At 45.1% G+C, this 25,164-nt stretch overlaps 2 protein-coding genes across 3 annotated transcripts in view; one reads left to right on the top strand and one right to left on the bottom strand.

Moving 5' to 3' along the window:
- LOC119445304 (pre-mRNA 3' end processing protein WDR33) overlaps positions 1-2,695 on the bottom strand; it is a 74,868-nt gene extending 72,173 nt beyond the window's left edge. For both annotated transcript variants that reach the window (XM_049663198.1, XM_049663199.1), the window contains exon 1: positions 2,379-2,695. The gene's annotated coding sequence lies outside the window, so the exon portion shown is untranslated. The remainder of the gene's footprint in view (positions 1-2,378) is intronic.
- A 372-nt stretch (positions 2,696-3,067) lies between these two features.
- LOC119445303 (RNA polymerase II subunit A C-terminal domain phosphatase SSU72-like) lies at positions 3,068-23,840 on the top strand. The gene is made up of 5 exons (XM_037709614.2): positions 3,068-3,451; positions 10,145-10,288; positions 13,029-13,168; positions 16,084-16,202; positions 22,837-23,840. Exons 1-5 carry the CDS (start codon positions 3,375-3,377, stop codon positions 22,936-22,938), a joined length of 582 nt encoding a protein of 193 aa, XP_037565542.1. The 5' UTR covers positions 3,068-3,374; the 3' UTR covers positions 22,939-23,840.
- The last annotated feature ends 1,324 nt before the right edge of the window (positions 23,841-25,164 follow it).

Raw genomic sequence — 25,164 nt, 5'->3', positions numbered from 1 at the left:
GCGATGAGTGCTCGCTGCCATTTTTGTGGATACCTGAGATTGCAAAGTTGGCGCTTGAGGACTTTTACCTTGCTCAGCGATTGGCGACGACCACCTTCGGTTTACATTAGCTTTGGCATTATCGTCTAAAGCCTGTTCTGCCTTACAAGATGGTGCAATACAAGAGCCAGAAAATATTTGAAGCTGTTAGCACTTAATTGCTGCGAGATCTTTTTTGCGTCCCATTGAACAACGTGTGGTACACCTATGCATAGCACCTGCATTGTGTTTCACAGGCTGTAGACGCTCATTCCTACACATTACGGTGCCTTTTGAATTTATCTCTGACGGTATCCCTTTTTGTGTTTATGCGGTGGTACCTCATTTTTCTGCAGTTAGTGAAGATGGTGGCATCTAGCTAACCTTCGCTACGTCAGATGTTTGGGTGCGCATACGCCGTCAACACTGTGATGCGTTCCAGCTAGGCCACCGATGTGGACAGAATGTGCTGATTGATTCAATTATTGCTCTCCTGACCGACAGCGTTTTTTTTTTTTTTGTGAAGCTTTTCGCTATTCACAGACCACGTGCATTTCCGTGCGCCCCCTGCACCCCCAGCTCCAATTCAGCACAGGGGCCGGAAGAGAGGCACCATCAGCAAAAGAACTTAACGAAATTGAAGCCCAAGCAGGTCGGCAAAAAAATTATATATGTATAATATGCAACCGACATCCTGCTTTTATTCCATGTCTTGTCGAATGATGAGAGAACGCTAACTCATCAATGCCAGTGGGCACTGTGACCAGTGCAAGCAGGTATCCTCTAGCGATCAATTTAAGGGATATGATCACTTTTGCACGATTTCTTGTGCTGGCATTGGACGTGTCGGATGTTTGTTGCCTTGTGCAGCGAGGTTGGCCCAATGCACGTCCTGTGCCGAGTCGCGCAGAACCTTGCAAAAGAGATTGTACAGCCAAATGCGATTGCTTGAAAATACTGCTTCAGCTCTTCGGCAAACGTAATTATATATTTTAAAGTGGGCAACACAGCAAAGGCTACTGTCATGCCAGTAGTGTGTTTTTGTTTATCCAGCGGCCAGCTGTTATGGCATTAGCAACTTTTGCGCAGCTTCGGGTTGCCTTGAGATTCCAGCCCACGTGACTTCCCATCAGAACTGGAACTAGCTCGTTGCCATTTGGCTGCCGGTGGACTGCCAGAGCTCCAAAAATCAAATAGGCATACTCTCATAGAGCTTGAAGTGATCGCAGTTTTGTTGAAGTGCTACCTGCCATGTCTGTTTTCACATTTTCAACGGTGTTGTGGCCTTTTGCGTGCACAAATTGAGCATTTCTTGGCGACCCAAAACCCCAAACAGTTGTAATAAAGTATTTTGATACACAAAGTGGCTTTTTAAGATGTTCACTGCAGCAGCACTTTTTGAAGTCTCGATTCCTGTGTGGGATGACCCACTGGTCACTTGTCATATTGCTATGATTTGTCACCCACTGATGAGTCACCCGGGAGTTCTGCTCCTTTGAAACTTCATCAAGGTGCATAAATATGGTGCCACAACGTGTTGGGCCAGAAAAACAACAATTTTTATTTTGCACTGCTTTTCAGCAAACATGTTGCTGCGCACTTCAGGAAAGCCCTGCACAGTGGGAATAACTGCTGCGACCCAATTTGCAGTGAACGTGTTAATTTGGAATCTCAAAACACACAATCTGGCGATGAATACTATGAAGGGCTGCCACTAAGTACATAGGTGAGAGTTGTGGCTAATATGGTGCAAATGACACTAACAGATTGAGGAACATGGCACTTTGGAATGATTGTAATTCAGACTGTTCTGTAGTTGATAACTATTACTACCTGTTAGAAAACCCCTCGTGGGAGCCCAAACGGAGCGGTACCACGGTGCGTCGCACGCGTTCGAAGAAGCTCTGCTGCTATGTTCTCCCCAGACTGCCAAGTTTAGCAAAGCCATTGCATAAGCATATTGTTTCGTAACGGCCGAGCGCGGTAACACGTCCTGATGAAACGCTTGAACTTGACTCTCGCGACAGCGTAACCTTATGCGCATTTTTTTACATATTCCGTATGCCTGAGAACTTCACATCTAGCCCCTGTAGTACGTAATCCGCGTTAGGAAGGATGCACAACCTGAACATTGAACAACTTCGTCAGCGCAACGCAGTCGCACGACTAGAATTCATCAACCCTGAGCTAGCGCCACCTCTAGAGACGTTGGCAGCGCTAGAGGAAGGGATGGAATGGCAAACATCTTGCAAGGAAACCGACCAGAGAAGCAAGCCTGCTCCAAGGCACGATGCCACGCGGAAAGCATGGCCGCCAGGTTGCAAAAGGCGCACACCACCGAGCCTGCGCGTCATACTCACGTTAAACTGAAAATGATGTTTCGGTGCGGCTAGCAGGACTCTGGCAAAGCTGACCAATGCATACTCTTCGCCTTGACGTCCGTGAGACCGGCTTCACACGATTCAACGAATTTCACAGATTCAAGTCCTCACGCTCATGGCGTGGTGCTTAAGTGTGCTTAACACACCAACTTGCTGCAATGTACGTCTGTAAGAGTTCGGAGACCTAAGGTGTTCAAAAATATGTTCACTTTACGTTCACCAGGAAAGAGAATTCGCCACACTACGACTGCAACGCACGCACCAAGACACCAACAACACACACAGCGGCCATTTTGTATTTTCTCCTGCGCCTGCGCCGCTACGCGGGCTTTTGTTTTGTTTTGTCATTTTGTTTTGAAAAGGCGAAAAGCTTGCTGTATATTGCTCTAAAAATAATTTTTTACGCATATAATTTTTGTTCTACTAAAATTGTAATAAGAATTATGAAAAAACATGTTGGTTTAGGTGGTGCTCAAATGTACGTCCCATTATACGTCCGCCCTTTCAGTTTAAATGCAGATCTTAAAGGCTATGCTTTTGCTGATTGAACGCGCCGGACACAATTTTGGGAGCCGGAAACACGTCATAGACGCTGGGTCTTGGACACCACTTATTTTATGCTTTATCTGTGGTTCTAACAAATCTAGCCATTCTTTGCCAGTCAGAGACACTGGCTGCATGGTGTTGCGTTTTCTTTCATACTCATAACCGGTCGGTCGCTGTGTGCCTTGTTGGGCTGTCATGTGTGCGCACCTTTTCCTTGTAGCCACTTGGACCAGATGACAGTAATTCTAGTCGGGAACCTTTCTAGTCTTCACTGACCGTTCATTTTCTTAACGTCGTGTGATTGCGCCTCGCTGCAGAGCGGGCATGGTCATTGCTGCTTATCGCTGCCAGTCTCTCGTAGAACGAAAGCCGTTCGTCTCTGTCGTCGTGGTCGATTGAGAATCGGGACAGTCGGTCACAACCGCGAACATGCCCGGATCACTTCGGTTGGCCGTTGTGTGCTCCAGCAACCAAAACCGAAGCATGGAAGCTCACGCATTCTTGAGGTGTGTAGTTGGCGCTGCCGAATCGCTTCGCCGTGTCGCGGCTTTCTGGCTGGTCATCGGTTCGTGTTTTTTCAGTATACGTCGAGCCGCATGACGGAACTTCCCTTAAACTGAGCCGGTCGTGGCTGAGGGGAAGGGAACAACGTAGAACGCTGGCGTAGGGAAAGGAAATCTAGAACATGCAATGTGTGAATGAATGACATCCGGGTCGTGTTGGTCGCGTACGTATACGTATGACAGAAGAGGTTTATTCACTACCGACTTCGTAGTCATGGCTAAACAGTGGCTTATCCGCGCAGCCTGACCCATTCACCATCGGGCGTGGTCATGTGCTTCGGAGTAGTCGATATTTCGATTAGGGGTTTCCTAAGGGAACGAAACGCCCCAATAAGTATGCGTGTAGGATTAAAATATAAGTTCAGTCTACAAACGGGGCAGGCGGATAAAGCTGTTAGGAGAACTGATAATGGCGGCGAGACACCGACACATTCTGAAAATTAAGTTTGCCGGATTTATTGCATGCTAAAGGGGGCATAATTAAGAACAGACCTAGAATACAGAATTTTTATAGGAGTTTTACTTTTTACATAAGTGGGGTGGACTCCATGGTTGAGCTCTGAAAGCTTTACTGCAGGAAGAAAAACAATTTCATATGTGTTCTACTTAGAAACATCCATTCGTTTCAGAAGCTCACTGGATGTAAATCGTTACGCTTAAAAATAGCAGAACGTGACACTGACAACAAGCACCTAGGTGTCTGTATTTTGCTATTCTTGCTAGTGCTTGTGATGATGTGGTATCTTGGTGCATACAATTGTAGATGCACTGCTGCAGGAAGATATAATTGTTTAAGAACCTGACTCTATTTTGTGGCCATTACTAAACGTATGTTGGTGAAATAAAACGAGACACCAATCACGTAAGATTTAGTAAGGTTAATGTTTCGGCTCCCACGTGGGAGCCGAAACATTAACCTTACTAAATCTTTCGTGGTCGTTGTCTCGTTCCATTTCACCAAGCTCCATCCTGATTCGATAGGATTCCGTCACACACTCAATTTTATTTTAAGCCTATATTGTGTTAATCTATAACGGTAACATGTTTGGTGCTTTATATTCCACTAGAAGTCTATGGCCAGTGTGAAAAGAACGTAAATAGAGTCTGAGCATGCTAGAAGCAATGGTGGTAGTGCCAGTTTGTATTACATACAGTTGTTGAACATCAACTGTATCTTGTATCTTGGAACGTCAACTGTATCTCATGAAACCGTGACGATCAAATTGACCAATCGTGTGCGGCTCAATGGAACGGACCACCTCCGTTCCATTTTGGAATGCGAACAAGATCGCGCCCTTTGTTCCTTGTTTTCAGTTTGACGTTAATCTGTGTAGAGGACATGACTTCACACTGGTGGGCCTCCACATATGTCTTGCCAGTCATCTTTTTTTGGCTGGTAATGTTCATCAATGTAGTGTCTGTAGAATGGTTCTCAAGAACCCCCACAATACGAGCCGCAATAGGTGCCATTTGGCATATGAAGCACTAGCGCAGTCTCGATCGCAATGTAGTATGTGGAAATCATGTGCAAATAGCACATATGTATAAATATTGTGCACCTGTAGGACCTGTTTCATATGCGACCAAGCCCAGTACTAAAAAAAAAAAAATTGTATGCCCCCTAGCTTACAGAATATCTTAAGATGCCCCAATATGACTCCTTCTGATACCGCTCCAGTTGCTCAGGTCTTTTCCGATGTTGTGAGGTTTTGAATTTTAGTGCTCAGTAGTAAAAAATTTACACCACAATTAGAATGAAAGAATACTGACCAGAATGACTAGTAATATTACTGACTAATGGGGAATCTGCTTTGCAAAGCAGTTTCTATCCTGAAACTACCACGTCTAGCCTGGTGTACAGCTGCAATCTGTGCTTTGTTTTTATAAATGACACACAAATCCTCTCTCTATTCAAAACCACAAGATACATTGTGACCCACAGCTGAAACTTGCACACCGTGACTGGGGTCATGACTTGCTGCTTCCTAGGCATTTTGGTTGTACGAGGTGTGATGTGCTCCAGGTCTGCCTCTGGGGAATACTGGGGAGTATTTCATCCGAGGCTTTCTATGATTAATGAACAAAGACTAATATTATTATCGCTGGACACTATTGCTGCAGCACCAAGTTGCTGCTCGTTCTCAGAAATATGAGCAGTTGAGGTGGATGAAAGGAAGTGAACAGAAAAAGTGCAAACAACTTGTCTATCTCTGTAATGTAATGCGTAGGGGAGATAACCGATGGTCTATTAGAGTTATGTGTCTTTTTTTCCTTTGTCTCCTGTAGACAAGAGTTCTGTACCCAATGTACTCTATCTCTGCTTTCATGTTCGTAACATTGCGCCAAGCAGGATAATGTGTAGCAAACCTCGACACCAGCTAGAACTCAAAAAACAGTTCTTCTGGTGCCAACTCTTAGTTTGTACATTTGTCAATCCTGCAGGCGCTAGTGAATTGTTACAACATGCTGCCGTGTAAAACTCTGTGCTCTTACTGGTTAGCCAATCTTATTTAGTGGGAACTCTATGGGGCTTCTACACAGTTCACCTTGAAGCACACTGAAAGCTCTACACGTGTAATCCGAATGTGAACCCCTGTTAGGGGATATTTTAAACCTGGTAACATCAAACAAATACGGCAGATCAATCAGGTTTTGCTGGGTACCAAGCCATGTTGGAATACCAGGCAATGAAGCAGCTGACAGATGCGCGTCAATGGCAGCATACAAAGACATAACAAGCACAACACTGCCATATAAAGATAGCATCCGCACGATTCGGAAGGCCTTGAGGTCAAAATGGCAACACGAATGGGACCATTGTACAAACAACAAGTTACATCTCGCTAAACCCGTACTTGGCAAATGGAAGTCATGTAGTCATCAGGAACGGTTCATTGAAGTAGTCGTATGTCAACTACGGATTGGGCACACACACCTCACACACAATTTTTTACTCACAAAAGAAGACCCACCAATATGCGAGAATTGCCAAGAACTGCTCACAGTGATGCACATTTTACTGACATGTGAACATACCGAAACACAGAGATGAAACCTTTTGCAGAACTTATACAAGTTACACATACCGTTGCACCCTGCCTTAGTTTTAGGAGATGATGCACTAGTGCCATTACCAGACCTTTTGAAATTTTTAGAAGATACCGGCTATTTAAACAGGCTATAGGGACCAACACAGCCTTTGCTGTTTTTAAATTTTTATTCATAACACCTTGTGTTTGCTGCAGCATAGCCTTAGTCGCTTTTGCACCACTAAACCCCAATTAACTAACAGTTCACCTTGACATGAAAAGGCATGCACCAGACGCTGCAGTCACAGACCTTGCAACAGCTATTATCATCAGGCTATTCGTGTCGACTGCAGCATGAAGGCATCTCCCAGTGATCTCCAGTTACCCATGTCTCGTGTCGGCTGTTTCCAAAAACGGCGCCAGCAGACAGCACCACGTTACAGAAAGGCAAAAAACATAGTCCTTACTTGCAGCTGTAACTTCTGTTGAGAAAATGCGCACGTAGAAAACACAAAGGCAATGCAAGACAGTAGTGCCATGCATAACCTACCAATAGTACAAACATTTCACCTATCTACACACACGTCACAGCATCAGGACAACATGCTGTCACCAAATGCAAGCAACAATCTTGCTTTAAGCATACCACTAGGCACAATTAAAATTTTCACTTGCAAGTCAGAGCCATGTCTATCTGTCTGTTTACGTTTTTTCTTGGATGATGAATCAGCAACTCGCCAAGTTAATGACCTTGTCCGACATATGTGCAAATTTCGTACTCGTCGCACTACCCCGTCCTCTGCCATCTGCATTGTGTTGTGCAAGCAGACGACCACTTATCTGCTCTATGCATTGCACTTCTTTCTTTTAATCTCAGCTGTAATATCAGCTACTTGTCTTTTTTCTCTTAATTCGTACTGCCATTTTTTGTGTTGCTCAACAGCTTTGCTTTGCTGTAGAAGCAGCATACCATAGTCCCAAAAGCTCGGGTTGGTCCATCGGTGGATGTGTGTTGTTGGCAGTACCTGTGCACAAATTTTTTGTTGCTCTAGTTATTGAGGCAGAGAGGGTAGTGAATCTGTGCTACATTTTAGTTACACTAAATGGTGCTCTGTCAGTTCAACGTGGCAGGGCTGCTGCCTGGGTGGTCAAGTTCCTTCTTGTTTCCATGGAGTTATTGTTCCGAGAAGTTGAAGCAGCCAAGCGTAATTGAAGCTCTCACCTTCTCTTTTTTTTTTGAGCTTCTCATAGATGTGAGCCAAACAAGATGGTAGGTCACAAGAATGTGGAGGCTTGAACTAATAATGAACAGTGATCGAATGAGGGACATTGCTGGAGCCAACTTTTCAACAAGGGGATTCATCAGTGAAAAACGTCTTTTTTTTTTTTTTGGCAACATTTATATATATCACTGGTCTAGATAACAGGAGATCCTGGTCATGAGAAGGAAATTTACAGAAAGATAAAATGGGTTGGCGCACATATTGCAGGCATTACCAGGTCATGACCGGCAGCTTACCACTATCCTTGAAAAGAAAAGTGTACAGAAATTGTAGCATTCTACCAGTACTGACATATGGGGCAGTTATTCAGAGATGAACAAATAAGCTTGAGAAGAAGTTAAGGACCGTGCAACGAGGAATGGAGCAAGAAATGTTAGGCGTAACTTTGAGAAACAGGAAGACAGCAATGTGGATCAGAGAGCAAACGGGGGTAGCCGACATTCAAGTTGGCATTAAGAGAAAAAAAATGGAGCTGGGCAGGCCATGTATTGCATAGAGCAGATAACCGATAGTCGATTAGAGTTATGTCTTTCCTTCCTTTGTCTGCTGTTGCAGTGTGCACATCATAGAGCTGTAAAATGGTTGCCAAGGGAAGGGTAGTGCAGTTGAGGACTGCAGAGAACTAGGGGTGTGATGAAATAAGGAAATTTGCAGGCCTAAGATGGAATTGGCTGGTGCTGGACGGGGATAATTGGAAATTGCTGGGAGAGGCTATTGCCCTGAAGTGGACATATATAGGCTTATGGTGATGATGAAATAGCTCACTCTCCCCCTTCCTCGAAAGAAGAAGAGAATCAACGGGTACATAAAGTTGATAAAAGCAACACCCCCCCTACTGTGTCTGTTTCCTCACTTCCACAACTAGAAGACTCCCCACTTTTAAACATCTGAGTTCATCCTATTATAAGCACCCGCTTATTCCTCTCCCCCTTTAGGGGTTTAGGGAGAATTAGCTAAATAAATGTTGCCAGTGTAAGCAGTACAGGATTACAGTGTCCCTCACAGTATGACTCATTCTGTAATTTCATGGCATAAGTCTGTCAGTCATTCAATAAAATAAACCTAGTAGGTAGGAACACAATTTAGTGCCTGGATAGTTCAAGCCGTTAAGTAATTGTCATTGTCAGAGTTGCGATGTCCCTGTAGTTAGTGGCAAGAGAAGCGCACATGGCATGCGAGGGCTTCCATGTTAAGTTATGAGAAATTGACAAAGATGTGGTGGTTGCTGTTGGGAGAGGAGAAGGGTAATGAGACTGATAGCGGTATTTGTGCTACTCGGAACTTAATGGACCTAACAAAAATGTTGGTGAAATTTTTTATATATGACCTACATATTTTATGTATTTTATTATATGAGCTAAGGAACAGCATCAAAACGGGATAGCAAGGAGAGACAATGCATGGGGCTAATTGAAAATTTTTTCCATTTTTGAAATTGGGGAAATATTTCCTACATAAAAAGTAACAGGTCTCACAAGAGACAGATGGATGAAAACCAGTAGCACTTGCTAAATATTTTTTGTGGTACATAGAGGTAGCACCCTTTGTCTGGTAGAGTGTCAGTACAAAAGCACTTCAGTAATCACTCACATAAGAAACTGGTGAAATTTTATTACACTAGAAAGGCACGGGCTGTGTGAGTGCCATTGAGGGTTTCACACGTTTTTCATGCTGGTTTGTCTTGACGTTTAATTTTTCTCACTTATTTATTACGGTCCAATCCACTTATAGAATATTCTATTGCCACGAATGATGTATTCTTATAATCAATAAGGCTTATAAGTGGGTTACAGGAAGGAAAAAGCAAGAAAAAGGTTTAAACATTTTAATCAAAAGGAAAGCTTGTCACTTTCACTGTTTCAGAGCTGGCGCTCTTTGGCCATCATCGGCCCTTGCGCCATAAAACCCCATACATCATCATCACTGTTTGAGAGAGAAGCCATAATCTGCCAACTTTGCTTGCTTTATGCAAAGCATGCTGACATTTTTGTCTAAAGCATCTAAGTGCTTCACATAGCATAGAGACATGTCCTTCACAAAAATGAAGCTCCGTAGTAGAGAGACAATAATCTGTACGTGGCCCTCCGCGAAAGCCCAAGCTGGGCAGGCTGGACTGCTGCGTCATTGGCAGCAAGAATACACAACAGCTGGTGGTAGGTGTTGTGTATTCTTGCTGTCATCTTCCAAGACAAGAGGGCAGCTAGGCCAGGCCTCTGCACTTCATAAGGGAAATCGCTTGTTAATAGTAGACTCAAGTTCGAGGATGATGGCTACACACAGCTTCTGTCGGCTATTAACCTGGGTTTCTTCTGTTCTCTCTGCAGCAAGAAGGGCTTCAAAGTGCGATCGTTTGGGTCTGGTGCCCAAGTAAAGCTGCCTGGTTCGGCACCGGACAAGCCCAATGTGTACGACTTTGGCGTCACCTACGAACAGATGTACCAGGACCTAATGGAAAAGGACAAGGCCCTGTATCCTTTTTCACTGCAGCCGCAAGCATTTACATACAGTCAAACCTCAATATAACAAAGTGTGTTGTAACAAAGTAATGGATATAATTCAGTAATCGTAGTTCTTGAAGTTCTCATAGAAAGGTACACATTTAAAATCTAATCTTTACAAAGCGAAATTTTTGTACAAATTGATATTGACACGTGTGGTTGTTTATCTTTGTCCAGTGACCACTGTTCACCAGCGAACAAATGTTAAACGTTATCGCTAAGCGCAAGACGTGCCTGCATGATTTGGAACTTACGCGAATGTTGTCATTCATTCTACGTGACAATATAACAATGTTTCGTATTAATTAAAGTTGAGTGATAATTCAGGCCAATTAGGCCGAAATCTGGTGGCACACAGTGCTGCCACCAGACAGTCTGACACAGCCACAGTCTGAACCTGTCTGACACAGTCATTTAAAACTCTCTTGAGCTGTCAAATCGGCGTAGTCAGTGGCCATGCCTGTACTTTATTGCTGTCACCTTGCTACCATACTCTCCCAAATCTCCTGCTTTCTGTGCACACAATACGCTGTTCCCTGGTCAAAGGTCATGTGCTATTGCATATTTTATTCTGGGCTAATAGTGCTAAACATGAACGGAGAAGCACGTGCCTTGCGATACGTAGAAGTTTCTACATCCTGCCCTTAGTCTAACCACGGTTATACTCCATTATTTCCACCCTTCATCACTGGCTCACCATTATCATCAGGCTCGGCCACTTGGTGCAACGAATGAGAATAGAAAATGAAGCATATTGTCACGTTGTAGTGACAGTGGAACACACAGTAGCGAAAACTGTGAATCACGAAAGTAACTCTTTATTGGGTGGACCTGTGCCCAGAAAAAACAACAGCAACAGTCAAGCACAAGGATAGCAGCGAGCACAGTCAGCGATCAGCGAAAATCTGATCAGTGGGCCAAGAGCATTGGCTTTAATACATGAGTGATCGAAGGTTCCAGCGTAATCGCTGGTGCCCGCGTGCCTTCCAGAAAGTACGACACAATTCGTGTCACACATACAATCAGATTACACGGTTCACTAACAACAGATAGAAGTATTCATAACTGTGATGAGGTTCTTTCAATAAATTATTCGCTACTGAGGCACAGGCTCAGCGCATGAAAATGACGAAGTCGTTCGTTACCACAACAAGCCATTCATTAAAGAAAATACTGCGAAAAGAGAAAACGAAACTCAGAAAACTAATCGCAAAAAACAAAAGAGGATTCAGTCTAGAAAGAAGTCATAAAAAGTCAGAAGGGGCCTTCAGTTTCATGGTTCGCACTGGAGCTGTGAGATGAACTAGAAGCAGTGACAGAGGTGGAGCACAAAGTGGAGTAGCGGTGGCGAAACTAGAAGCCGTCGATGAAAATCCTGGTCGCCCCCAGACGAACACCAGGGATCCAATAATGCAGGAGGAAGTTCCGCAAGTTCCACTGTGATGTTGGGAACATGGATAGGTCGCCTTAGTACGGTAGAGGTCTGGTCACCGGACACCAAGTCCAAGGGTTTCACCTCTGCTACCGGTACAAGGGCTTCATTTCTTCCATGTCGGTCGGCACCTTATCATCAGGCAGCCATGGTCGACGCTGCTGTGAAGACAGGCATAGTGGAGACGGGTAACGGCTAGACGCCCTTGCTGCCTTCGCCAGCGGGAGGTCAGGCACGGCGCTGTAGACGCTGGGCCACCTGGGTCGGACGCCCTTCCAGCGTTCGCCAACCGCAAGTTGCAGGAAGAAGTTGGATGTGGTGACGATCCCAGGTGGGAGCCTGGAGCGGCCTTGGGACAGCAACTTGACTGGCCGCTACTCCTGCACCCTGGTCATCTTACTCCCCTTCTTCTTCCACGTCTGCCACGATGGCTCTCGCCTGCTTGCCTTGTTGCTCACTTCTCGCACTTACCCACTACGATCACGGCACTCGCGCACTTCACATATCACAATACCATTCAAGAAACTTCCGATACATGTAGGCATGTCCTGCACCTATCGATTTCGTTTAACATTTGTTAGCCGGGGAAAAGCAGTCACCGGAGAAAGATAAAACAAGTACACTTGTCAATATCGTTGCAAAGTACCACCTCTGCTCTGATGCACTTGGCAATTACATTGCCTATCAGAGTCATGTAAATGTGCCAGGGGTTGAAAGTGTTTCATTTCACTCAATACTGAAGCACAATAAATTGCTTTCTTGTTGTTTATGGGTAGTGCACATTAGAAATCATAAATGCCTAATCATAAATCATAAACGTCTGGAACAGACTTAACAATAGCTAAACAATTGAAACAACTTTGGATACATTGTTGCAACATTAAAGTGATCACTTTTCAGTTTTATGCAATACTACAAATACTGTCATGCTGTAAGTGCAGAATAGTTTGGCCATTTCCATTATCTGTTCGTACAATTTTTTAATTGCTACTGTACACATTTTTTCAGTTTTTTGCTGCTTTTATTTCATGATGCGGTAACATGCGTTTCCTGCCGCAAATTTATTTTCCCAGAATGAGAAATTTGCACCCTTTAACAAATTTGCTGGGTGTCCCAGAAGGTATTTCTCTCTGCCTGTATGAATAGACCCATCATGTTAAACTTCAAAGACCTCACCTCAGTTGAACTTCAGCCGAGAAAGTATGCGACTGGATATGGTCTCGCTTTTCTAATAGCCACCTGCTGCTGTGTAGCTTCCTTGACAGTGTGCGACTGCAGGTACACGCAGAATGGCATCTTGCACATGCTGGATCGGAACCGGCGGATCAAGCCCACCCCGGAACGCTTTCAGAGCTGCTACGACAAGTTTGATGTCATCTTCACCGTCGAGGAGCGTGTCTACGACCAGGTTGTCGAGGGTGAGTGACACGCTCTGTTGGGCTCTCTAGATGTCTTCCTGCTGTTGCGCAGTTCAACTGAAATCCAGGCAGACAGGTCGTGGTGAAGATAGTTTTACTGTGATAGCAGTTATTAGGACTCCCTAGGTGCGCTTGCATGCCAGATGTTGGAGGTCGCGGGATCTGCCACGGGTGCAAAGGCTGGCCGAGAAAGCTAGTGCCTCGATGTGCACAGTCTTATGTGACTAGTGTTGGACGTCACGGGATCTGCTGAATTGGAGGCACAGTGAAATAGCAAAGAGAGCGGCAGCGCGGAATGTTTGTTTGGGACAAGCATGAGTGCTCCCTGCTGCCAGCTCTCCTCATCACCGCAGCATTGTGATCGTGAGAGCTTAGTCATTCAGCGAACTCTGTTCATGCGTGTATGTTCATGCGTGTACTTAGGGGCATGACACCATGCATGTTTAGTTAACAAGTGAATGTTCACTTCAATTTATACTGTCTACAATCTAGGGTCACTTGAGGTAATGATGATTGTGTTTCTTTCCGTCGAAGTCTCATCATGCTGGATGGTTAGGGTGGTTCCCCTTGGCAGACAGTGCAGCTGAAGTGTGTGTGCAGAGTGCTGCCCCGGCTTGCACATGACGTGGAGTTATCCTGAACTTGGGCTCGAGCTGACATCACGTCCTATAGAATCGCTTGTTTGCTTGGCTAATTGCCCACAACATTTTCTGGGAGGATAATAATTGTGCAAAATAGAGCACAAGCATAAGCTCTTACTATTTATTCATCAAAAAAGCAGGGAGGTTAGAGGGTAGACGAAAGAAAAGCACTCGCGGCCTTGAGGAAAGTCTCCTCACCAGTGTAGAGAGTTCCGGACTAGTTGCTGATGTGGGTATTGCCACGGTTTGATATTAAGAACACTTACAGAATGAGCCGAGATGTTGTATTTTTGCTTTTCCCATGGTAAGAGATGAATCCAAGGCAGAAGCAAAAGTACAGAAGCTTGGCTTGCTCTGGAAATACATTTCGTAGGCCACTGCAGAAGTGTAGAGTTAGTGGTGTGCCTAGTAGCCAGAACGATATGCGAAGAACATGCCTGGGGCGCACACGACCTGCAAAACTTACAGGCAAGCTTCCTCTTTGTGCATTCTTCACCAATATGGGCAGTTTGTTTCTAGGATACCACTGGGGGGCATCTGCTCTGCCCACAGAAAAAAAGGAGGCAAAACAAAATTTACTTGTGTGCATGCTTGGCACTCCAAGCCACCAAGGCCAGCCATTGCAGATTGCGTATTGGAATGATATATGGTGGATGCTTGCCTACATTTGCGGAACAGCAAGAACTACACACAAAAGAAAACAGTTATTCAGTGAACATCTGTTAAATTGACTCCAGATAATTATATTTTTTAGTTAATTTGATCCTGACCGAAGGTCTCAGCCGGCACCCATGCATTTCGATAGATTCAAACTTTTGTTTCGCTCCTAAAATTGGCCTTTCCTGGATAATTCGCACTTGACCAGTCAGCACGCACGCTAGGCTTCCCAACTCTCCAGTGGACGAAGTCGAGAGGGGGAAGAAGAGGGGGGGTGGCTGGCGACAACCAACCCTGTCGGTGTCAGGAGCCACCTGGCCCTGACAGCAGATAAGATAAGAATTTCTTCTGCACAAATTCATCAACGAAAACTAGGTGCAGATGACCCACAGTTGAGACTTCCCTGGGAACATGCGTGCCTTTAGCTTCCTGGAATTCTTTTTTGGCCGTGCTCCTGATGATGCATCTCGAATCTGCACTTGGTGGAGATTCGAGTCAGATTTAGTATTTAATGCTGTTAACATTCTTTGGGAACTTTACCCAGTTTTTGGTATGTATGTCCACACCTAACCTCTTTCCCTCCAACTTGGGTCACCATGTAGTCCATGGTCAAATGGGTAGATCATGCTGCTGTACTGAGAGAACTTGGTTCAGAACCAACCATCTAACCAACTCTGGTCTCTGACTCTCTGGGTAGGTAACTCTGTGTACGTGCCGCACTTCAGAAAACCTCTTTGATGCCAACTTGGGGCACTGGTTATATGCCACTTTCATAATAATCATTACATATCATCAACAATTGCCCACCAGCCTAAGATAGATTGCTTATAGCATTAATGTCGCCAATCATCTCTAAAGGATGGATGTGTCGCCAATTTTTTTTTTTTTTCGTACTTATGAGCTAGTTGCAGTTTTCCAGTGTTGCAAAAAACTTCTGTTGCCGTCAGAGCTTAGAGATTATTAGAGCTTAGAGATTATTAAACGAACTGAAAAAACTATACTGAAAAAACTATGTTTTTTTCAGTTCGTTTAATAATCAAGCAGTCAATCAACTAAAAACTCTTTATTTTCAAGCACTTTAGAAAGATACAATCAATCAATCAAACAAAAACACTTTATTTTTTATACACATAGAACAACATAAAAAATGAATACAGGAGTATGAGGACAAATAGCCAAGGAAGGTGACTTTCATTCAGTTCGAAATAGCGCATCAGCTGCACATATAACAGCAGAACATACTGACACACATGTTCATGACAGTTCATGACTAACTTTTCCAGTAACTCAAGCATTTGTTCATTAGACACTGCTAAATGGGATTTGCACACTAAGAAAAATTATCTTTTCTTTATCCATAGGAGGGGCTCACAGGTTTAGTTTGAGCTGTTGTGAGATGTCAAGAAATGTGTTAAGTTGGAGAGAGAAGCAAGATTTGCGCATTGTGCATAGTCTGCGCAGAGTATGTGCGCTGATTGCTCCCTCCCTCAGTGTGGTTGATTGTCTTCTTCCATGTCAATTTGTGTTGAAGCAGTATGAGTGTGTTCTTATTCCTTTTGCACTCATCAGGTGTGATAAAACTCACAATGATTTCTTGCCCTGTTGCATGAAATGCAGAGCTGTCCAACCGGCTACCTTGTGACAACTCTCCAGTGCACATTATCAACCTCGACATCCAGGATAACCACGAGGAAGCCACCATCGGTGCATTCCTCATCTGTGAGATGGCTCAGACGGTAAGATATAAGGATTAACTGGGGGGTGCAACACACACTGGGGAAGCACTGCTGTCACTCTGGCGGGCAGTGTGTTGGGAGGCTAGGCAGTAGCGACAAACATTAACGACAGAACTTGCCACTGCACCACACCGAGGTGTCCCATGATGCAGCTTAGAGTTTGTGGACTTTGAACATGCAGTCATGCTTGCAAGCTGTGTACTCCCTTTGAGACATGTAAGAGGAGGCCTTGGAGGTTTGTCTGCTCTGAAGGTCAGGAGATCAACCTATTATGTCATGAAAGAATAATTGTAAGGGGGCCCATTTCAGCAACTTCAAAAAGTTCTGGAAGCCTCAAATATGTGCTTGGATATTGAATTTCTGTTAGAAGCATTTGCGGGAGGCAAACGAAAAATGGTGTTTGAATGTGTTAGCTTCTGCAAATGTTGGCTTTATCTCTCATTCTGGACATGACAACATGTTTCTCTCATACAGCCTATGTGTTTGCAGCATGGACCTTTGACCTTTATTTCATTCTACAGTATATTTCGGAATTAAAAAAAAAAAAAGATTCTGTAAGTTTTTCGTGCAAGCAGTGTTGCACGCATTTCCTGTATTCCTATTTTTTTCTCGCTACACCTGAAGGCCCTCATGAGAGGGTATATTACAAAGGAAAGAAGACTTCAGCGATTCCTTTGGCTCGGAGCTCATTCAGTGTGACAGCAGCGTCTTCTTACTTTGGAGACTGCCACCTTCTTTGACTTGCTTGCTTGACTGTTTTCTAGCTGGTGTGTACAGTAAGCTTGCATCCATGCACGAGCTGCTGGGTCAAAGACAAAGCAAACGTAGGCTGTTCAACGCAAACATCTGCGCTTGCTTTTGCAGAAGTTTCGGATTCACAACCGCCGTGTGCATCGGGTCCAGCTCCTGCACGAATACTGGCAGCTATAATTTAGCATGCATGAAATCAATGAGCGACTCGATCGACGACATTGCACTTTGGTTGAACATCGGAGTCGGTGTCAATGACAGGGCCATTGTCAATCTCGTCGTCGCCTCTGTCGCACAACGCCACCATCTGTCGGGACAATGATCGTCCCGGCTAAAGACCACTACCCATTCTAGCTCACTTTACCCCGGCAGAGATCTCTCCGCAGAACGTAGCAGCACTGCCTGCACTTAGAAACTCCTCCATCGAAGCACCACCTATTTCATCGTCAGTAGCGACGTGCTCTCAGAGTTTGGTAATCTCAGTGGCTTCCACCGTGTTAGTTTCACCCATGAGGCTTTCGTCCTGGCGCACAAAGCCCGCTTTTTCGGTTGATTGGCATGACTACTGCTTTTAGCCTTCATGATTGTAGCGCTCCGGGTTTTCATAATCGTTGATATCGACTGCCCAAGCTCGTACTTGTTTGAGCCTTGCAAAACTTGCAGCTTCGTCTCGACTTTGCGTTTGTCATCTCCCGCTCCTTCCGTGGCGAATTTCTGTGCTCAGCGCTCACTGTGAGGGAGATGTAAAGATAGCGTAGGCCACGCAGGCGCCGCTCGCTTATCGTTTTCTTTCCCCCCTCCTCTTCTCTGGATGCTCGCACGACCGCCGGCGACGCGGACGTGAAGCAGCTGGCGCCATATTGTGCACGCTGCGCCAACTTGCGATGCTCTCCCACGGCCAGTCTGGACGCGCGAGGGAGTGCACGCGTCCAGACTGGCCGTGGCTCTCCATGGCTTTTGTTCGCAATCGGCGCGCGGGAGTGATGTGCTGCGCGGAAATGGCGGCAAATACGAACTCTCGTAGGCAAACTTTCGCCCCGTCTCAATTAAGGGCAACTTAGGAACGCAAATTTCACGATTATTCTGCACGCAAAACGCTGCCCAGAAGCAGAATTTCGATTGTTACATCCGATATGCAGTGAATAATATAGCATTATACATGTTTTTTTTTTTTTCTCATAGCCCTAATGCATAAGTTGATACTCTTAGGTCGACTCATTGTTATAATCAATGTATCGTTATATGTGGTATCGTTATAAGTGGACTGCACTGTAGTTCGATTGTAGTACCACCGATGTTATTGGCTTTACAAGAAGGCGTACGCCGTGCTATGGTACAGAGGCTCCTTCTAAAGCTAGCGGTGAAGTTAGAAGGGCCTTGAAAGACATGACCAGGTGAAAAGCTCCTGGAGAAGATGGAATAACAGTCGATTTAATCAAAGATGAAGGTGATATGGTTGAAAAGCTTGCGGCCCTTTATATGCAGAGAGAGAGAAGAACGCTAACATTATACTAATCCATAAGAAGGGAGACGTTAAAGAATCGAAGAATTATAGACCCATTAGCTTGCATTCAGTATTGTATAAAATATTCACCAAGATAATTTTCAATAGAATCAGGGCAACACTTGACTTCAGTCAACCAAGAGAACAGGCTGGCTTCAGGAAGCGATATTCTACGATGGATCATATCTATGTCATCAATCAGGTAATAGAGAAATCTGTAGAGTACAATCAACCTCTCTATATGGCTTTCATAGATTATGAAAAGGCATTGGATTTAGTAGAGATACTAGAAGACGTAGAGGCATTGCGGAATCAAGGAGTACCGAAGGCATACAGTGAATGTCTCGGCAAATATCTACAAAGATGCCATAGCTACCTTGGTTCTCCACAAGAAAAGTAGAAAGTTACCTATCAAGAAAGGGGTCAGGCAAGAAGACACATTCTCTCCAATGCTATTCACTGCATGCTTAGAAGAAGTATTCAAGCTCTTAGACTGGGAAGGCTTAGGAGTGAGGATCAACGGCGAGTACCGTATTTACACGATTGTAAGTCGACTCGAATGTAGGTCGACCCCCCCAAAATTGCATGTCTCAAAAAAAATATGGGGGGGGGGGGGGGGGGAACCACGTGAGTGCATTTCACACAAGGGATATTTATTGATGGGGTTGCTAATACCTATGTCACACGGGCACATTTGGAAGGCCTTCCAGTCGACGGCCTTCGAAATGCCACAACTCTATCGACTCAAAGGAGTTGTCGCGCTGCTACACGGCACTTTTGAAAGGCCGTTGGGTGGTTCAGGCGTTTCTCGCAAAATTGTATGGCGCTGTGGATATTTATTTTCGTTTTCATGTCGCCAAAAGTTAAACAACATTAAAACCACTTAAAAGCACTACAATTTCTTTTATTTTTGTTTATACGGCGAAATGGCGGCGATATGACGGCAGCCGGCGGCACATGGAGTAGAGGGAGAGTGTACGAACACAAGCACGTTGCTGTTGTCGAGAGTATGTGCAGTTCGCACATATCAAGTGGCCAAAATACTTTACTGAATAATTAATAACACGCATATATAGTATTTTTAGAGCTTTTTGGTTTGATTTGTTCTTTCTAACCGTGAGTACGAGCACACTGTGAACGAGAGGGCATGTTCGCGCTGTTTCCGCTTCCGTTGCTCAAAGGCCATCGAGATTTCGATAGAGTTGTAGGGTGCTCCGTTGACTCGATAGACTATTGACTCGGCGGCCTTCGAAACCGCCCGTGTAGCAGCTCCAACTTGACCTTTGAGTCAATTGACTATCGGTTGGAAGGCCTTCCAAACGTCCGTGTGACACGGGTATAAGACTACTCATCATCACTAGAGTTGACCTCACTGGTACTGCTGCCGTCATAGCTGCTGCGGTCCCACAGCACGTCGTCATCAAAAGTCCACACTTCGCGAACGACCGCACCACGACATCGCGCGGTACAGCCCCCCACGCAGAGAGGACCCACCCGCACACAGTAGCCAGACTTGCGTCCCGCTGCGCAGTTGTTAGTTTCCTCAACATGGAGGATAGCAGCCCGTTTGAACGCTGCTGAGAACGAGCGCCGAAAGTTCTTGGCACTCATGACAGGCGCGACGATTCAGCACAACAGCAGAAGTGACAGATGCGAGCGGCCGTCGAAAACAATCGTCATACAACGAAAAGCTCTTCCGCCAACTACTAATACCCCCCAAATGACAGCTCTTCCGCCAACTACCAATACCCCCCTAACGGCGGCTCTTCCGCCAGCTACCAATACCCCCCAAACGGCGGCTCTTTCCGCCATCTACCAATACCCCCTAAACGGCGGCTCTTCCATGATCGATGCTCCCACAAGAGCCGTGCGCTCGTGGTGCGCGCAATCAAAATGTATGCAATACAGTAAATTATTACGCTACGCTTCTACCGTAACCATAAAAACGTAGGTGCAAAGTTGTAACCACGCCGTAGCACCTCTGATTTCTCGTTTCTCTTGCCGTTACTAGCGGTACACGGTTTGGTTTCGATTCTAAGTCGACCCCCCAACATTGGATTGCCAAATTTGAAAAAATGGGTCGACCTACAATCGTGTAAATACGGTATCTCATTAACCTTCGATTTGCAGATGACATTGTCCTATTCAGCAACAATGGGGATGAATTGCAACAAATGATTGAGGACCTTAACCGAGAAAGTGTAAGAGTGGGGTTGAAGATTAATATGCCGAAGACAAAGATAATCTACAACAGTCTGGCAAGAAAATAAAGGCTCATTCACACCGGCGACTTGAGGAGGTCGCGCGACCATTTGCGACTCGCGAACAAAAAGCGACCGAAGGCGACTGATGTTCACACCGGCAAGCCCGGCTGAGCGCGACCTGCAAGTCGCAATCCCGGACATTCTTGTTCTTCAGCAAGAATTCTAGGGATCTATGCAGTGAGTGCGCACTTCGCTGGCACTGTGTAAATTGGTTTCGCGTTCCGGCAACAGCCATGGATTTTGATTCGAGCAATGGCTGGATTTTGATTCGAGCGAACAGGAAGACGTCGTCCCTGTGCTGATGTGCTCCGCCGGGGTGTCAGCTGTGGCAGCGCGGAAGGAAGCCTCCGAAGAAAACGTGACGCTCGTGGGTGCACCCGTGCCTCCGCTCGCGTGAAGTGACCGGCCACGCAAGCCGCCTCCTGCCCGAACTTTGTGCGCATGACAACGAGTATTATCGAGAGCAAGTTGTAATTTCTAGTTCGCATTGCGTGTTATTCGGTGCATAATATTAAAGCAAAGCTGTTCACCCGCTGTTCACCTTTGGGTGGTGTGCTCATCCAACGAACGGCAGCTGGAAAAAGGGTTTGTGTTGTGCTTTCTTTTCCTGCTGTTTAGCTTTCAGCGAATGCGACCGCGTACATTCGACACGTTGCTGCAACTGCTGCGTCCCAGAATCACAAGACAAGACACCAATTACCGGCCTGTAGCCTGCATATCGTGACACGGACATTGCATTTGGCGTGGACGACGACACACATCACTTTCGGTGCAGTGCTAATTGGTTAAGCAGCTTTGCGACCACGGTCGCGCAACTGAAAAATCGAGCAGTGAGCGAAAAGCGACCATTTTGCGACCATTTGCGACTGGTCGCTTTATGACCAACTTGGTCGCGCGACCACTGTCAGTCGCCGGTGTGAATGAGCCTTAAGAATTCAGGATCGCCAGTCAGCCTCTAGAGTCTGCAAAGGAGTACGTTAATCTAGGTCAATTACTCACAGGGAACCCCGATCATGAGAAGGAAATTTACAGAAGAATGAAATTGGGTTGGAGTGCATATGACAGGCATTGCCAAATCCTGACTGGGAGCTTACCACTGTCGTTGAAAAGAATGGTGTGCAATCATTGCATTCTACCGGTGCTAACATATGGGGCAAAAACTTGGAGGTTAACAAAGAAGCTCGAGAACAAGTTAAGGACCGCACAAAGAGCGATGGAACAAAAAACGTTAGGCCTAACATTAAGAGACAGGAAGAGGGCGGTGTGGATCAGAGAGCAAACGGGGATAGCCGATATTCTAATTGACGTTAAGAGAAAAAAATGGATAACCGGTGGACCATTAATCTTACAGAATGGATACCAAGTGAAGAGAAGCGCAGTCGTGGATGGCAGAAAATTAGGTGGGTGAAGAAGTTAGGAAATTTGCAATAGCAAGTTGGAATCAGCTAGCGCAAGACAGGAGTAATTGGAGATCACAGGGAGAGGCCTTCGTCCTGCACTGGACATAAAATATAGGAGGAGGAGGATGATGATTTGCCGTGCCGCCACTCGACCCACTCTTCCATATTCAAGTGCACTATAACTACAAAGCGTGCTTCTACTACACGCTTTGTGTGGGTTTATTCTTTGTTTCATAGTGATTTTGAAGTGTGCTGCCATATTCCATTATTCCACCAAAATTCAGATTGGCCTGCTCCAAGCTGCTCCAAAATGCAATTTTGTCTGCTCCAAACTGCTTCAAAATGCAATTTTACTTGCTCCAAAAATTGCTCCAAAATGACTTTGGACAGTCCCACCCCTGTCGATGACAATTAGTGGTCCTGTGTTTAAAATTGATCCTAATTTGTCTCTGATAGTTAGCTGTATTTTTTCACTAGTCAGTACAATTGTGGTACGTACTCATACGAAAATAAATATTCCTGCTGTAAACATATGCATCTGCATTGGATTATTTGATTTGAATTTGAAATGGTTGATATTCGCCCACCTCTAATAATTTGTTACATATTTGCGTTCATTATATTGAAGTATGACTGTTAAATTTGTTAGAAACTTTCAAATATTCACCCAGTTATACTAAATGCCTGTCGGTGTCCCTGATTCTTTCATGTTGCAGATGAGCGATTCGGAGGACCTGGACAATGACATTGACGAGCTGATCCAGGAGTTTGAGGCCAAGGCGCAGAGACCCATCCTGCACACTGTCCAGTTCTACTGAGCCAGCCCTGCACAAGACTCGCTCTCAACAACGATCCTGACATTGCATGCTGCCTGGTGGGCCAGCTTGCAGCAAGGGTTGTGGACTGCAAAAGCAGGAGGTGTCAGTGAAAGGAACAAAGCGGCTTAGACTGTACAGTTCAACTGGTAGCGTGTTGTGTCATCCTGTGATGAGTGTGTCCGAGGAGGAGTGCGCATCACACGCACTTTAAAGCAACCCACAACTGACTGCTCGAACTTTGTTATGTTATTGGAAACCTTATCATCTATATTTGTGTGCAGTGGATCCAGATACACACTGTCTAATCTGGTTTAAAGAAAAAATAATTTGCCCTTTCTGGTCGATTTTTTTTTTTTAATGCTGGGCTACAGCAAATCCTGTTGAAACCTAAATCCTGTTGCGTGCTGCTGCATACAGTAATCCCGAGTTCTTGCAGAGCTCTTGGTCAGCAGGGTTAGTCATGACAGCAGGGCATTTCACTGATGCAGAAACGGAGCACTACATCTCATCTGAAGATATGTAGGGAACATGTGTGTTAGTACTTGAAGAAAGGTTAGGAGATACAAGGTGTCGCCCATCAGGAAAGCAGATCTGTGTTGCTTGCACTAGAGTACCCACAGCTGGATTCCAAGAACTTGTGCTTTTTCGGAGTGAACAAAGTCATGCGGGTCAAAGTTGGTTGATGTGTTTTTTCTGCCCTTTGCTTTCTTTCCCACTTCCAGGAAACTAGGTGTCTAGACATGTTGGTCGTATTCCAATTCCCTTCGGTTGACATTTAGCATGTGAAGCAAAGAGCCCGATAAGTCACAGCGACATATGTTTGTAATTCTCAACTGTAATGAAACCTGTTAATAAAAGGTCGCCGGCTACATTGGGTGCCTGAGACACCTACTCTATGATAAGGTGCCCTGTGATTCTATCTGGTGTTTGACACTGAAGCAGGAACAGTGGCACAGGAAGATAATCGATGGTCTCTTCGCATCTCCATTTTGTGCACTGCACACGGGTGAGTCAGCCATTCCAAGCGAATTGCTGTGCAAGTTAGTGTAGGCTACTCTGACCCACAGCTGACACAGCAGTGTTGCGTCATGTAGTGAAAGATTTGGTGGTAACTGCAGTTGTAATCACAGATCAAGGCTATATCGGCGACAGTTGCTGTTCTGCGGGATTTTGCTATGACTCAACGTGATGTTGCAAGAGAGATGGCAACGTTCTCTTGCAGCATACATGTTATAACTATGTGAAGCATCACCACTCCTGTGTGGAGCCGTTGGGCAGCATCAGCAGCGCGGTGGCTACCAATGTTGCAAAAATGGCGCAGCAGCCACCGAAAGATTTTATTATGTCCACTATCAGCAACGCAATAATAAATTTCATTGTTTTGGGACGGCAATTGGTTGCAATTTCCACATCCTAAACTTTGAATGCTTTTGAATGGCTGCCCTAGACTCACAGAATTTTGCCAATATGCAAGGTGGTTCTTTTTCAATATATTCCACAGCAGAGAGTGAAGAACCCATAGATGTCATGACGTATGAAGTCTTGAACTTGATGATGACCCCTTGAGATGGGATAACAAAGGCATCTGTTGAATTTCTTGAAACCAGACCAGCGGTGTAAACATGGTTTCAATTAGAGTATGAAATACGTAAAAAGTCCAATGTGATCTGCTTGCGCGTTGCCGAGGACAGGCTAGCCTTCATCCAAGGTGCACTGGAGGCTTTTTTGAGGTACCACAAAGATGGCATTGTGGAGGGCGAGTATATCGATGACTTGGGATGCTGGTTAGCTGCAACTACTCTTGAAAGTGCTGCCTTGGGCCTCTCCTCTGGCAAGTGAGCGACATGGTGGTCAGGAACCTGGGATAGACAGAGTGATCATTTCAAGTTTTCTTCAATTTTCAAAAATCACCTATTGCCGTTAACATAGTTCTAGTGCTTGAGCTGGATTATTCAGTGAGTGGATTATTCAGTGATTATTCATTATTTGCCCGAGAAATCGAAACACATATTCAACAAAAGATTAATCAATTAACTTCTTAATTACTTTACGGCACATACTGCAATTTACAAATTGTAGCCGGTCAGTTTGCGAGTCATATTCATTTGGAATGAATTTCCAGAATTACACCAGTTTAGAGATATGTGCTGTCAAACTCCTCGTAAGAACGCGCTGTTGTTCCACTTACTTTTTAACAAAACGCTCTTTTATGCACTGAAGCACAAA

Source organism: Dermacentor silvarum, chromosome 3 (assembly GCF_013339745.2).
Source record: "Dermacentor silvarum isolate Dsil-2018 chromosome 3, BIME_Dsil_1.4, whole genome shotgun sequence".
In the NCBI taxonomy this organism is placed as follows: Eukaryota; Metazoa; Arthropoda; class Arachnida; order Ixodida; family Ixodidae; genus Dermacentor; species Dermacentor silvarum.
Note: the sequence above shows the minus strand (reverse complement) of the source record. Positions and strands in the feature narration are given on the sequence as shown.